Source organism: Phacochoerus africanus, chromosome 9, assembly GCF_016906955.1.
Source record: "Phacochoerus africanus isolate WHEZ1 chromosome 9, ROS_Pafr_v1, whole genome shotgun sequence".
Lineage (NCBI taxonomy): Eukaryota > Metazoa > Chordata > Mammalia > Artiodactyla > Suidae > Phacochoerus > Phacochoerus africanus.
The window spans coordinates 59,475,301-59,490,467 of NC_062552.1; the positions used below are offsets into that span (position 1 = coordinate 59,475,301).

At 42.1% G+C, this 15,167-nt stretch overlaps 1 protein-coding gene across 3 annotated transcripts in view; it reads left to right on the plus strand.

The window, feature by feature from the left end:
* The window catches only part of SIN3A (SIN3 transcription regulator family member A), a 73,023-nt gene that overhangs the window by 55,394 nt on the left and 2,462 nt on the right, over positions 1–15,167 (plus strand). For all 3 annotated transcript variants that reach the window (XM_047794509.1, XM_047794507.1, XM_047794508.1), the window contains 4 exons: positions 2,777–2,950; positions 8,886–8,978; positions 9,834–9,928; positions 14,471–14,678. In XM_047794509.1, the coding sequence (XP_047650465.1) occupies positions 2,777–2,950; positions 8,886–8,978; positions 9,834–9,928; positions 14,471–14,678 (570 nt within the window). The remainder of the gene's footprint in view (positions 1–2,776; positions 2,951–8,885; positions 8,979–9,833; positions 9,929–14,470; positions 14,679–15,167) is intronic.

Below are 15,167 nucleotides of genomic sequence, written 5' to 3' on the forward strand. Positions count from 1 at the left end.
CAGCTTTTCCAGTCCCCTGAGACTTTAACTTGCTGTGGCAGTGCTCCTGGCCTGGCATTACCTGACCTTTCCATCCAGGTGCTTTTCTTTAAAGGGTCTACCAGATGGATACACTGTGTCACTTCAAATGAGCAGGAGAGAGAATCTGACCAGCCTGGTGTGGGAGTTGCCCAGTTGTCTCTGGATTTAAAATGCTGCCCTTTGCAAAGACTGGAAGGGGCCAGATATCCAAGAAGAGGGTGTGGATAGGGAGTTGGTGATGTGGTCTACTGTAACAGTAGGGTATAAAGAAGAAGTATCTACATGGCAGAGACCATGCTTTGGGCACACTTATTTTTTACTCTGCTTTTCTTCCCTCCTAGACACTGTATCTTAAGCTTTCTTCTGTATCGTCAGGTTATCATAAGCATTGTTTTTTAAAAATATGTATTCATTTTTTTACGGCCACCCCTGGAGCATATGGAAGTTCCCGGGCAAGGGGTCAAATTGGAGCTGCAGCTGTAGGCCTACATCACAGTCACAGCATCACCAGATCCTTAACACACTGAGTGAGGCCAGGGATTGAGCGAGCCCACATCCTCATGGATACTAGGTCAGGTTCCTTACCACTGAGCCACAAGGGGAACTCCTCAAAAGCATTATTTTAATGGTCACAGTAAAATTCGTTGTCTGGACTAAATGTAATTTAATCATCTCCAGTTGCTGGCCTTTCTACCACCATCAAATCACCCATCCTGACCTTGCACTTTGTCCATTTATCTATAAATATATATACTTGTCATTTAAAAAACATTTTTTTTTTTTTGGTCTTTTTGCTATTTCTTGGGCTGCTCCCGCGGCATATGGAGATTCCCAGGCTAGGGGTCCAATCGGAGCTGTAGCCACCGGCGGGATCTGAGCCGCGTCTGCAAACTACACCACAGCTCACGGCAACGCCGGATCGTCAACCCACTGAGCAAGGGCAGGGACCGAACCCGCAACCTCATGGTTCCTAGTCGGATTCGTTAACCACTGCGCCACGACGGGAACTCCTAAAAAACATTTAATTGTTAAAATAAGTAGTCATAGTTACTAGCACTTGAAAAAGAGTGTATCTTCCTAAAAATAGAATGGCTTAGTGGTTATGAGAATTTTGAAGTAAAACAGACACATCGATATTACAATTAACATTTTGCTTTCTTCTGGTATCTTTTTCACATTCTTTGGCATTATTTTACTGGGTAAAGTTTCATTGGAGGGAATTTTTATTTCATAATAGATATATCATCATAACCTAAGAGAACAGAAGCTCTGAAAGGTTCAACTTTCTAGCATCAGACATTTTAATAAGATAGTCACGAAAGTTACCAATAGTCGATCGTAATTGATCTGTGTTGAAAATGAGTTAATTAACATTATACAATTTCAGTACTATACTTTCATTATCAGATATGGAAAAATGGGTATGTTAGAAAGAATATTGGCCAAGAGGTCTAGGAACTTGAATATGAGTCCTGACTCAGTTCCTTCAGCTGAGCGCCCCTGACCAATTAATTCAGCAACAAATTCTTCAATATCTAATGAGTTTCAGACTTCATATTAGGTCTGGGGATATAGACCTGGATCTTGCTTTCATGGTTCTTCAAGGTCCCTTCTCTTCACCTTGGCACACAATGAATTTTCTTATCTAACAGGTAAATTTGTCTCATATGGAACAGGGCACCCCTCTCCAGCCTGCTTCCCAGGGTAGTTGTGTGGATCAAATGAGAATATGTATAAAAGCAAATGATAATGGTAAAGAAGTACCATTAAAAATAGAAAACTATGGAGATTTTCCTTGATGCAAAAAAAAAGATGTTTTAAGTTCCCTAGAACTTTATTTTGGCATCACATGCAGCATGTAGAAGTTACCAGGCCAGGGATCAAACCCGCACGATAGCGGCCGCCTGAGCCATAGCCCATGGCAGTGCCGGATCCTTAACCTGCTGAGCCGCCTGGGAATTCCAAGTCCCTTAGAACTTTAAATAAGCAGCACATTAACCTGAGTTGCTTATGGTTTTGCTTTTTTTTAAATGACTACACCTGTGACATATGGAAGTTCCTGGGCCAGAGAGTGAATCTGAGCCACAGCTGTGACCTATGCCACAGCTACAGCAGTGCTTGATCCTTTACCCACTATGCTGAGCCAGGGATCTAACTCATGCCTCTGCATTAACCCAAGCTGCTGCAATTGGATACTTAACCCACCGTGCCACAGCAGTAACTCCCCTTTAGTTTTGCTTTTTTTTTTTCTTTTTTTCTTTTTTTGTCTCTTTAGGGCTGCACCCGCAGCATACAGAGGTTCCCAGGCTAGGGGGCCAATCGGAGCTGTAGCCACTGGCCTACACCATAGCCACAGCAATGCGAGATCCAAGCCGTGTCTGCGACCTACACCACAACTCACAGCAATGCCAGATCCCTGACCCACTGAGTGAGGCCAGTGAATGAACCTGCGTCCTCATGGATACTAGTCAGATTCATTTCCCTTGAGCCATGATGGAAACTCCAGGTTTTTTTGGGGTTTTTTTAAGTACGAAAGTTTTAGCCATGGGCCAGTGATATGGTTGAAGATTTTGGCTTGGTTATTCTCTAAGAAAACAATATAGTGGTTTTGTATGATAAACTTTCTCACATTATCAACCAAAATAAAGCTCTTTTTGAGCTGAGTGAGTGGAACCACCAAAAGAAGGTTGAGTGTACAAGGAGAACTATTTTTTTTTTTTTGGTTTTCTGATGACTTGCCTTTGCTTGATTCCAGCTGCAGCACATCGTGAGTGATGAGATCTGTGTACAAGTGACTGACTTGTACCTGGCAGAAAATAATAACGGGGCCACTGGAGGCCAGCTGAACACACAGACTTCAAGGAGTCTCTTGGAGTCAACGTATCAGCGGAAGGCTGAACAACTCATGTCAGATGAGAATTGCTTTAAGGTGAGAACTCATATAGTCAAGGATCATGCCTGATGACTGTGTAAGTTGCTGGGACTCCACCAGAAGTCCAAGCCTTTCTGAGATATTTGACCCTGGAACTCTGTGAACTCACTGGAGGAAATACAAAAGACATGGAAAAGCGGAAGTAAAGTCTCCTGTGAGCAGTCTGTTAGTTTCTTGTCTTTTCAAAAAATTCTGGTATTCTCTTATGGTGCTGCGGGTTTAGGATCCAGTGTTGTCACTGCAGTAGCTAGGGTCTCTACTGTGGCATGGGTTCTGTCCCTGGCCTGGGAACTTCCACATGCTGAAGGCACAGCCCCCCCCCAAAAAAAAGTTATCGTTTTTATAATTTTGTATTTTTTGAATTTTTTTAAAATTAAATGCTTTGTAAATATTAAAATGTGATCCATGGAGTTCCCATTGTGGCTCAGCGGAAGTGAATCTGACTAGGAACCATGAGGTTGTGGGTTCGATGCCTGGCCTTGCTCAGTGGGCTAAGGATCTGATGTTGCCATGAGCTGCGGTGTAGGTCGCAGACTCGGCTCGGATCTGGCGTTGCTGTGGCCATGGCGTAGGCCAGCACTTGTAGCTCCAATTTGACCCCTAGCCTGGGAACTTCCATATGCCATGGGTGTGGCCCTAAAAAGCAAAAAAAAAAAAAGTGTAATCCATGATCTTTGTTTTAGGAAATGCAGAGAAGAGAAAAACTAGTCACCTGCAGTTCTTCCCAGAAATAGTTAATGATGGCATTTCTAAACTTTTCTATCCTTGCATATATTTTGAAAGAGATTATACTAGGCAAATAATTCTGTAACTTATTTCACTCAATTAGCAGCGCCTCTGGGTCTTCAGCATCTTTTTATGACTATTCAGTATTTCATTTTATAGACAACTATGCCTGTCTAGTTAGACATTTAGGTTGTTTCCAGTTTTCCACCATTGTAATAGCTAATTAGAAAAGCAAATAGCTGGAAACAACCTAGGTGTCCAGCCCTTTATGGGAAATGGTTAGTGGCAGCCTGTTGTGTGAATGCTAGATGGCATATATTGCAGCTCCTATAAGTTAATTATAAACTATAAAAATACTGAAGCAAATAAAAGGACACAAAGGTATGTGTGTAAAGATTGTAGCTATGTAATAAATGTGTATAGTTGAACAAAGCCTGTATGTATTAACCTAAGAAGGTCAGGTTTAGGTGGCCCAGAATAAGGTTTGTAGTTGGCCAGGCAGAGAGCACAAAGTGAAATAGAAGTTTGACCTGGGCGGGCATGTTCCACAGACTAATCATCTGACCCTCAAATTGATCACTTAGTTGTCCGTTTCTACTTGCAACTGTTTCTTTAGTTTCTAATCTATTGCCTATACTGCTGGCTTAATTTAGAATCAAAGACCTGGAAACGAGTTTTCTAGCTCAGTCTCAGGTCTGATTTCTGCTACCGGAGGACTTTGCGACTACAGAAGAGATTTCCTAAGCTTTTCAGGGTTTTATATCTATAAATGTCTATTATGAGTTTAATACGTGTTTCCTTTCATGGTGAACAGAATTACCACCCCCACCCGTACGAGTTCACAGCATATTGTGTGATGAGGGCCTATGAAGGAATGGGTAGACCTGTAGATGATGATAGTTGTCAGAGTGACAAAGGGAATAGCAGAAACAGAGGGCATGGTAACCAGGAAAATAGTGTCATCACAGTGCTCTTTTTCTTTAAATATATATATATAGAGAGAGAGAGAGAGAAAATAAAAGGCAATAGTATTAGCATTAAGCTAAGCATAAGTAACCCTTCAAATCCCCTGCCCCATCTCCAGCCCTCCTCTCCCTCCATTTTGTATATGCAGTATTCTACAGTGCTTTTTAAAAATCAGGTATGTTTAGCTCTCTGTATATCCATTTAGACCCTTTTCTGTGCATTTATGTACATATGTGTATCTAGAAATAAACGTTCAGGTTATATGGTGCCTATTTTACATCCTGCTTCCCCCCCACCAATATATCTTAGAATTTGCTCTATTTTAGTTTGGGGGGCTGTCTTTTGGCTACATCCATGCAAGTGGAAGTTCCCAGGCCAGGGATCAAACCTGTGCCACAGCAGCTCGCTTTGCTGCTGCAGTGACAACACCAGGTCCTTAACTCACTGTGCCACAAGGGAATTACAGAATTTGCCCTGTTTTGATTTATATAGATCCAACTCATTTTTTCAACTGCTGTGTTGTACTTAATAGTATGAATGTATCATAGGTTTTAAAAAATCATTCCTTTATGGGTGAACGTTTAAACTATTTCCATTTTTTACTATCTCAAATAGTGCTGTATTGAACAGCATTTTGTCATACTTCTGTCCGTGTGTGCATGTAGTAGTGTTTGTCCAGGGTAGAGACAACAACCTGAAATTACTAGGTTAAAGGATATGCATACTTTCAAATTAAAAATTTTTTTTTTTCTGTCTGTCTTTTCTAGGGCCAAGACCGCGGCATGTGGAGGTTTCCAGGCTAGGGGTCCACTCGGAGCTGTAGCCACAAGCCTGCACTTGAGCCACAGCAACGCCAGATCCAAGCCAAGTCTGATACCTACACCACAGCTCACTGCAAGACTGGATCCTTAACCCACTGAGTGAGGCCAGGGATCAAACCCTCAACCTCGTGGTTCCTAGTCAGATTCGTTAACCACTGAGCCTGACAGGAACTTCTCAAATTTAAATTTTAATGGCCCTTCCTATTTCACTCTCCAAAGTGACAGGCTGTAGCAGTGTGCACTTAGATGAGAGCATTTATTTCTTCATTCTCATTCAACACTTAATATTAACAAATTTTATTTTTGCCAATTAGATGATTAGTAGAATTTGTTTTTGCTTTTTTGGCTGCACCTGCGGCTTATGCACCTTCCTGGGCCAGGGATTGAATCCAGGCCAAAACTGACCTGTGCCTGATCTTTAATCACTATGCCAGCCCGAGAATGAAATTGGCACTGCCACAGTGACAAGCTGGATCATTAATCCACTGTTCCACAGTGGAGACTCCCTAGAAAAATATTTTAATTCCAATTTCCCTGTTTCCTGCTGTTACCCATTTTTTCCTTTTCTCTATTGCTTACCCATATCCTTCACCTTTTGGCTGGGAGAGAGGTTGTTCTTTTTAGGTACTTTTTTTCCATGGCATGTGGAAGTTCCCTGGCCAGGGATAAAACCTGTGTCACAGTAGTGACAACACTGGGTCCTTAACCAGCTGAGCCACCAGGGAACTCCTATGTACTTTTTTTGGTGGGGGCTGCTTTTTAGGGCCACACCTGCGGCATATGGAGGTTCCCAGGCTAGGGGTTGAATCAGAGCCAGAGCTGCCGGCCACAGCCACGGCAACGCCAGATCCAAGCCACATCTGCAACCTACGTCACAGCTCAGGGCAACGCTGGATCTTTAACCCACTGTGTGAGGCCAGGGATTGAACCGTGTCCTCATGGATGCTAGTCAGGTTTGTTTCCACTGAGCCATGACAAACTCTACTCCTTTGTACTTTTTCAAATATTTTCTTTGTCACGATTTCTCTGAAAGCAATTGGTCTTCCCCTCTGTCCTTCAGTGCCCAGCTGAGTGTCACTTCAGTAAAGTGAAATCTTTCTCACCTCAATGAGGGGGAATTACTTACTCCCACAGCATATTGCCCATGTCTTTGCCCTTTGTAGCTACTTCATGGTAAGGTAAACAGAGCTATTTATATTCCTGTTTCTCTTACTAAATTGAGCTCCTACAAGCAAGAAACGGTGTTCTCTTCTGAGTGCACCCCTGCCTGATAAATAGCAGCCATTCAGCGATGAACTCTGTGTAGGTTGAATGAACCATAGGATACTGGTGAATGAGGTATATAGAAAGGGAAGTCCAGATGGTGGAAGATATACATAGCCATACGAAATGAAAAGTGTGAATTTTGTTATGGTTGGTGAGCAGGGGGAAGCACTTTTTAGGACTAAATGCCCCACTGGATTTGAGCTTTCAGGAAGATTGGTTTGGTAGCACTGAGTAAGGAGGAAGGGAGGAACCAGAGGCATGTTTACTGTTGGAGGCAGTTATCAAATTTGGGTGATAGGTGCAAGTAGTCTAATAGTAAAGCTAGTCAAGACTTGAAGAGTGGCTGCAGTAGTCAGAGAGTTGGGGTGAACACATGGTAAAGGACCTATAAGATAGGTGTCAGAAAGGTTGAGGAGTCTGTTGGGATGAAATTGAGTTCAGTTGTAGAGAGGAAATGATCTTTTTGATATTACTCTGAAGTGTGGTTTCCTTATAGCAATAGGACAAATCCAGGGTTATTTAGCAAACTAAAAGCAGTTATTTATTTCGTATCTGTTTTGGAAGTAACTGTGTGTGTTAAAATTTTACTAGTAAATAGGAATTTTTAAAACTGCGAAAGAACTGTGAACCAGAACTGGCTTCTGGTCCTGTTTGCTTACTGACTAACTGTATAGCCTTAAATCAGAACTCTCTGAATTGCAGGTTTTTCTCTATATAAAATGAAGATTGTTGAAGTAAATGATTCTTAAGCTTTTGTTTAATCCCTGATCTTTACCATGTGATTCTGATAGTGATCTTGTCTGCAGATAAGGGCATTGAATCCTAGGATTCTGAAAGGGGAGAATATGTGCCATACCCATTTGATACTTCTTTTGTGCAAAACACGCCCCTTTTTTTTTTTTTGCTCCTGGCCCTGGCCACAGCATGCAGAATTTCTCAAGCCAGGGACTGAACCAGAGCCACGGTAGTGGCTATGCCAGATTCTTAACCTGCTGAGCCACCAGGGAACTCGAGTATATTGCTTTTAAATATGGGTGTCTTAAAATCACACAAATGATATCAGCAGAACCAGAATTTCAAGTATAATTGATACTATTGCAACAGACCACTTATGTTGGTATTTTATGTTCCTGACCTCATGGTATGTGTGATTTCTTGGATAGTCTTTCTTGTGGTGGAAATGCGACTGCTGCTCTTTGTTTGATGTTTTCCACTTCACATTGGTATGAGAAGCTTCCCTTTTTTAAAAAAACACTGTAGACTTGTTTACATCTTTGTAAACATAAATGGGGGAGTTCCCGTTGTGGCACAGTGGTTAATGAATCCAACTGGGAACCATGAGGTTTTGGATTTGATCCCTGCCCTTGCTCAGTGGGTTAGGGATCCGGCATTGCCATGAGCTGTGGTGTGGGTCGCAGACACGGCTCGGATCCTGCGTTGTTGTGGCTCTGGCGTAGGCTGGTGGCTACAGCTCCAATTTGACCCCTAGCCTGGGAACCTCCATATGCTGCGGGAGCGGCCCAAGAAAAGGCAAAAAGACAAAAAAAAATTCCATAAATGGGATCATCAAGTGAAATGGTGTTGACATTTTATGGTTCTGATTTTTAAGCACTCTTCTGATATGGTCTGTCTTTCTTTCTCTTTCTTTCTCTCTCTTTCTTTTTAGGGCTGCACCTGCAGCATATGGGGACGTTCCCAAGCTCAGGGTCGAATCAGCTATGTGTGCTGGTGTGCACCACAGCCACAGCAATGGGGGATCCGAGTTGCATCTGTGACCTTCATCAAAGCTAACGGCAATGCCAGATCCTTAACCCACTAATCGAGGCCAGGGATCCAACCCTCAATCTCGTGGATATTAGTCAGGTTCTTTACCCCTGAGCCACAAGGGGAACTCCTGATAAAGATTATTTTAGCTAATTAAAGAAGTATGAAACATGAAATGATGCTTCTTGCTCTAACATTTCATTTTGTTGGTAGCAGGATTGGACTTTTGCCTTTTTTATCACTGCCTGAGCTTTTTAGTATCTTCCTCATCTCATCAATTGGAGCAGAATTTTTTACAACTTTATTGCCTCTCAACCTTTCAGCCCTTCAGAAGCTAGTTACAGCTTTGGAGATGGTCTTTTGTTTACACTCAGGTTTCTTATTTGCAGCTTATGTTCATTCAGAGCCAAGGGCAGGTTCAGCTGACCATTGAGCTTCTGGATACGGAAGAGGAGAACTCAGATGACCCTGTAGAAGCAGAGGTACAGATGAGTATATTGCAGGAAGTGTGCTGAGAGTGTGTCATGTTTGAGTCTGCCGAGTGATTGTCTTCTAGAAGCCCAGCCAGTATTTGCCTGTTTGAGTCAGGACCTGATGCTTAAAATACAGCTCGTTCTAGCCATGTCTTCAGCTGAAGAGAAAGACTTGCTAGCTCTCAGTAAAGCCCTCTCCTCTGTGGGAATCTCATGGTTGGCAGCTTTTTTGTTTTTCTCCTTAAGCATAAGAAATAGTAAATGAGATACTATCTGCCCATTATCATCTTACCTCTTTGTGTCATGTTTACTTTTTATTGGGATAAATGGAGCCAGGAGTTCTCAGCCCCACAGAGTAGGCAGATTGTGAGTTGGTTAACGTAGCTGGCTCTACCAGGCCATATTAATGTGGGGCCTATGGAGGGGGAGGAGACTGTTGTTTAAGGGATTATTGGCTCACGGTTGTCAAATCCTTAATTTTTTTTTTAAAGAGATTCCAGAAATCCAGATTTTAATGTGAAAAATACTGATTTTCGGTTACCACTATACATTTTGTTCTTTAACAAAGCCCTCTGTGGGGAAATAAAACTGGTCAGTAATCCAGCTTCTAGCCATTTATGACTTCTGGTAGCCTTGAAGGATCTCAGAGAAACTTCAGGTTTTGCATAATTTCTCATGGAATTTTTAAGCTGTATTTCAAGACCAAGTAACAAGCATGTCATTATGGGAAAAGATTTTTTTTTTTTGCTCTTGAAATATAAGTATTTTAGGCATTTTAGTCAAGAATTTGCTAGACTACCTGATGAGGTTGAAGTTAAGTTTTTGTGCTCTCTCTCCACCTCCGTTTTGTGTTTACCATTCTAGCGCTGGTCAGACTATGTGGAGCGATACATGAATTCTGATACTACCTCTCCTGAGCTTCGTGAGCATCTAGCACGGAAACCAGTATTTCTCCCAAGGTGAGTGAACCAAGTCAGGTATCAGCAGCATGATGCTTGTGCATGGTCGAGGAATGGGGATTTGAATAACTGTTTTCTAGAAGCCCAGCCAGTGTTAGCCTCAGGACCTGATGCTTAAAAGTACCGGTTATTCTAGCCATGTCTTAGCTGAGGAGAAAGACTGCCCTGGTGGTGGGTATTTAGGATTAATGGTGGTCTTATCTAGCTCTCAATAAAGCCCTCTTCTCTGTGGAAATCTCATGGGTGGCAGCTTTTTTTGTATGTCTGTTAAACCATGAGCTTACCTGAAGCATGTCCCTAACACCAGGGAGATGTGAGTTTTAGAAATCAGTAGTAATTTTGTTGTGTCAGATAGGAATGTATGTTTGATGATTCACTTGGGGGACTCACAGGATTCAGCAAAGGGAGTGGGTACTTGTGATAAAATCAGAGGAAGCCAAGTGTAAACTTCTAAGAGTCTGGGACTTCCGGTGGAGTCCCAAGGACACTCTTAATTACTCCAGCAACAACTTCTTACAACATTGTGTTCGAAATGCTGCCTGCTGGAAAAGCTCTTTGGACACTTGGTGCTGTGGGTTTTTATTGGGTGCTAGTCCTATAGAAACCTTCTGCCTAGCCTGTACCAAAATTCCCAGACTCCCAGAAGGAAAGCAGATTTTCAGCATGAACCATTTATCCTAGAAATTCTCCCCAAATCCAAGACCCCAGAACCTAGCTAAGGGACAACCTTGTAAGCAGGGTTTTCAGAAGATAGCAGTCTTAGGCCTGCTATGTTAATTCTCTCTACAGAATTTAAAAAACTTCCTCCTATGTAAGGGTATGCTGGTCCTCTCTCTCTGACGATGAAAAACAGAGTTTTAGGAGTAGAAAATAGATTTTGCTGTAATAGAGCAGCTTTCTTCCTTCCCCAAAGTTTGGGAATTGAAATCTCAGGTCTTACATTCCTGGAATGGTATTATGCCAGTATTATTAGATTTAGTCCTAATTGAAACATGGAAAAGGGTGTGAACAGAAGGGCCCTGCCAGGTTCTTCCATTCATTGATTGATTTAGCAGACTTCAAGCAGCTGCTGAGCAGCTGCTCTGTGCCAGGCCCTTCTCTCAACAGACCTAATGTCCATGCTTATGAAATAGTACATTGTATATTTCTCACCAGGTTGGCAGAATTTGTAAAAGATTTGTAATCTATAAGGGCGCGGGAAAGGGGGAAGGCACTTGCATATGCTTGGCGAGGGGGCTGGAATAGTGATATACCCCTCGTTGAGGTATGGGACCTTTACTTTGGAACTTTGGTTTTTAATAATTTGCCTTACAGCTATTACAGCTGATGTTCTTAGTTGTTTTGGCCATGAGACCCCTTACCCACTTGGAGAGTGAGTACCCCGGAAAGCTTTTGTTTATGTGGATTATATCTAGTAGTATTTACTACATGAGAAATTAAAACTGAAAATGTTTAATATGTTTATGAATTCATTTTAAAAGTAACAAACTAAATGTATTCTATGCTATAAATAATACTTTAATGAAAAGCTAAAACAAGAAATTTGTGAGAAAAGTGGCATTACTTTACATTTTTGTAAATCTGTTTCATGTCTGGCTTAATAGAAGAACGGCTGGATTCTCATATCTGCCTCTATATTCAATCTGTTGCACTATTTTGTTTGGTTGAACTATGTGACGAAAATCTGTCCTTACTGAAAAATATAGTTGGAAAGAAATCTTTCTGTATTCTTTCAGATAATTGAAGGTATTCTTTGATATGACAAAACCCTCCAGGTGGAGTTAGTTGGAGTATCAGTGAAAATATCAGGGAGCTTTTTTTTTTTTTTTTTTTTAAGCTTTTTAGGGCCACACCCACAGCATATGGAGGTTCCCAGGCTAGGGGTCGAATCACAACTGTAGCCACCAGCCTACGTGCCAGAGTCACAGCAACGCCAGATCTGAGCCGCGTCTGTGACCTACACCACAGCTCACAGCAATGCCGGATCCTTAACCCACTGAGCGAAGCCAGGGATTGAACCCGCGATCTCATGGCTCCTGGTCATGTTTGTTTCTGCTGAGCCACAAATGAGAACTCCATTAGCGAGCTTTCCATGCAGCTATGTCAAAATCCTTGGTTTATCTTGCACTTTGAATTTTTTCCCGCATGGTTTTGTAACTCCATGTAGTTGGTTATTTGGAAAATATTAATTCACTAAGTTATGCAGACCTGCCAAATGTTGGCATGTTTTTGTGGGGACCAAAAAACCTCCCACACTTATTCATGTTGCCATTGACCTTATCAGTCACATCTTTTAGAAGTGGGAAGTTACCACAGCTCATGGTAGCGAAAACCAGTTTACTAAAATTCAGAGTTGAAAGCTTACATTTTATCATTGGCAACAAATACGCTGAGTTATTTTCCTTGAAGTACCAGGCTCCCTTTTTCATTTTTGAGAACGTAACTGCCTTATATCTCAGGCCGGCTAGTCTTTTCAGGTAAAAATGGTGATCGATTTTGCAGCTGTGTTCAAGCAGTGTTCAGGTGTTTTGTTTTTTTTTTCATGAATTCCATTGCGCTCTGGCACACAAATGTACTTTATGTGTGGTGACCATTTTATCACACAGCATATTAAAAAGATATGAACTGGAGTTCGCTGTGGCTCCATGGTAACGAACCCAAACAGTATCCATGAGGACTCGGGTTCAATCCCTGGCCTCACTCAGTGGGTTAAGGAGCTGGTGTTGCTGTGAGCTGTGCTGTAGGTTGCAGACTCGGCTCAGGTCCTGTGTTGCTGTGGCATAGGCCAGCAATTGCAGCTGCTGTTTGACCCCTAGCGTGGGAACTTCCATTGCCACAGGTGCAGCCCTAAAAAGACAAACAAACACAAATAAAAAGATGTGAACTAAGGGCCTAGGGTTTAATTTTTTTTTTTTTTAAGTTACTGCTTAATCAAAGACATTCTTAAGTCAGACCATCTTTCCTTTTTTGTCAGTGCATAGCCAGAGAAGAGTACCAAGACATCTTAAGAATGGGTTGGTGCCACCACCAGCTTTTTTTCCTTTTTCTTTTTATAATCATCGTTATTTTTGCACTGTCCTTACTAATGTTAACATGGTTAAAAAAAAAAAAACAATGTTTTTGTACTATTATGAAAATAGTTTTGATCTCACAAACCTCCTGGAAAAGGATCTTGGGGGCCTCTAAGAATCTTTGGACCAAAGAACTGCTGACCTATGGAAATGTGTGTATCCAAAAATATTCACTGAAGCAGTGTTTTTAATAGCAAGGTGTAGGAAACAATGTAATTGTCTAGATGATAACCTTTCTCTGCTTGTTGGAGGGAATTAAGCTCTAAATAACTGCCAAGGCATCCACTGATGTGAATTATCTTCTTTCCTACACATGTAGAACAGCGCTAGTTATGTGCCATCTTTGGGAGAATTGAAAAAAAATAGACATTTAAATAGTTTTCTGTGCCCTGTGGTTCGGATGAAGAACCCTGATTGATTCCTATTAAGGAATGGTAATTATATATGCTGCAGGTACGGCCCAAAAAAGACCAAAGTAAAAAAAAGGAATGATAATTGAGACACATTCCTCTGTAGCAGTTAAAGAGAATGACACCAGGAGTTCCCACTGTGTCGCAGTAGGTTATGACTCCAACTGCAGTGAGTTAGGTTGCTGCCGAGGCGCTGTGCAGGCACAGGTTTGATCTCTGGGCTAGCCTAGTCTAGCACAGTGGGTTAAAGGATCCTGTGTTGTCACAGCCATGGCTCAGACTCAGTCCCTGGCCTGAGAACTCCCATATACTGTGGTACACCCATTAAAAAAAAAAAAGAGGGATAGTGACACAAATCTATATGTAGTGAAATGAAAAAATCTTCATGACATTAAGTGAAAGATAGATTGCGACCTAGAAAATTTTAAATCAAAACTGCTAACAGTGGTTTCTTCTGCCAAGGCAAGTGGAATTTTGAGAACTGCATTTGGCAGGTCCCAGGCAGGGCATCCAGGCCAGGGATGAAACTTGCATCTTCATGGATACTAGTCGGGTTTGTTACCACTTAGCCATGACAGGAACTCTGGCAATTTCTACTTTTTATTCTTTGTAACCCTGCAGTTGAAATATATATATATATATATATATATATATATATTTTTTGGCAATGAAGCCATTGAATGTTTTAAAAATGTATGTAGGGAGTTCCTTTTGTGGTTCAGCAGGTTAAAAACCCGACTAGAATCCATGAGGATTTGGGTTCGATCCCTGGCCTCACTCGGTAGGTTAAGGATCCAGTGTTACCATGAGCTGTGGTGTAAGTCGCAGATGTGGCTGGGATCCGGTGTTGCTATGGCTCTGATTTGACCCCTCGCCTGGGAACTTCCATATGCTGAAGTTGTGGCCCTAAAAATTAAAAAAAAAAAATGTGATTAATATTATGATATGTACTGTGAAGGTATATGATAAGGAAAGCTCCCTTTGGGGGAGGGAGGGGCTGGCAGCCATGGGAATCTACATCTGGACAAGCTATCATCCTGCCAGTCTCTTCTGCATTATAGGAATCTGCGGCGGATCCGGAAGTGTCAGCGTGGTCGAGAGCAGCAGGAAAAGGAAGGGAAGGAAGGAAACAGCAAGAAAACCATGGAGAATGCGGATAGCTTGGATAAGCTGGAGTGTAGATTCAAGCTGAATTCGTATAAGATGGTGTATGTGATCAAGTCAGAGGACTACATGTATCGGAGGACCGCCTTGCTCCGGGCTCATCAGGTGAGAACCGTAACTGGAATTTTGACCACACTTCTCCCTCCCCAGCCAGGACCACACCCACCCCAGATAACATCTGGTGGCATCTTCCAGTGAAGCTACTCATTTGTTCAAGTAGTAATTACTTTTATGAATCCTGTCTGTTTTCACATGCTGCCTCAATTGTGAAGGTTATGTGCAATTATGTAGTAGGTACTGTGCCGGGTCTTTGGGCTACAGCCACAAGGTAGAGCATATAAGTGATGATGCACATTACCAAGGAAAGAAAGTAGGTGACATGATCACGGGTAACTGCCAGGCAGGGCCCTGCTTTTTTGGGGGGAAGATCTCTCTTAATTAAGGAGGTGATACTTGAAGCCTGAACAGTGACCAGGGTCCAGCCTGGTGCAGGGTTGGGGATTGGTACTTTTTGGGCAAAGGAAACAAGCAAGTGCTAGGTTGGGAGAGAGGAAAGGACTTGGCTTGTCTAAGAAACTAAAAGCATCAGTGTGC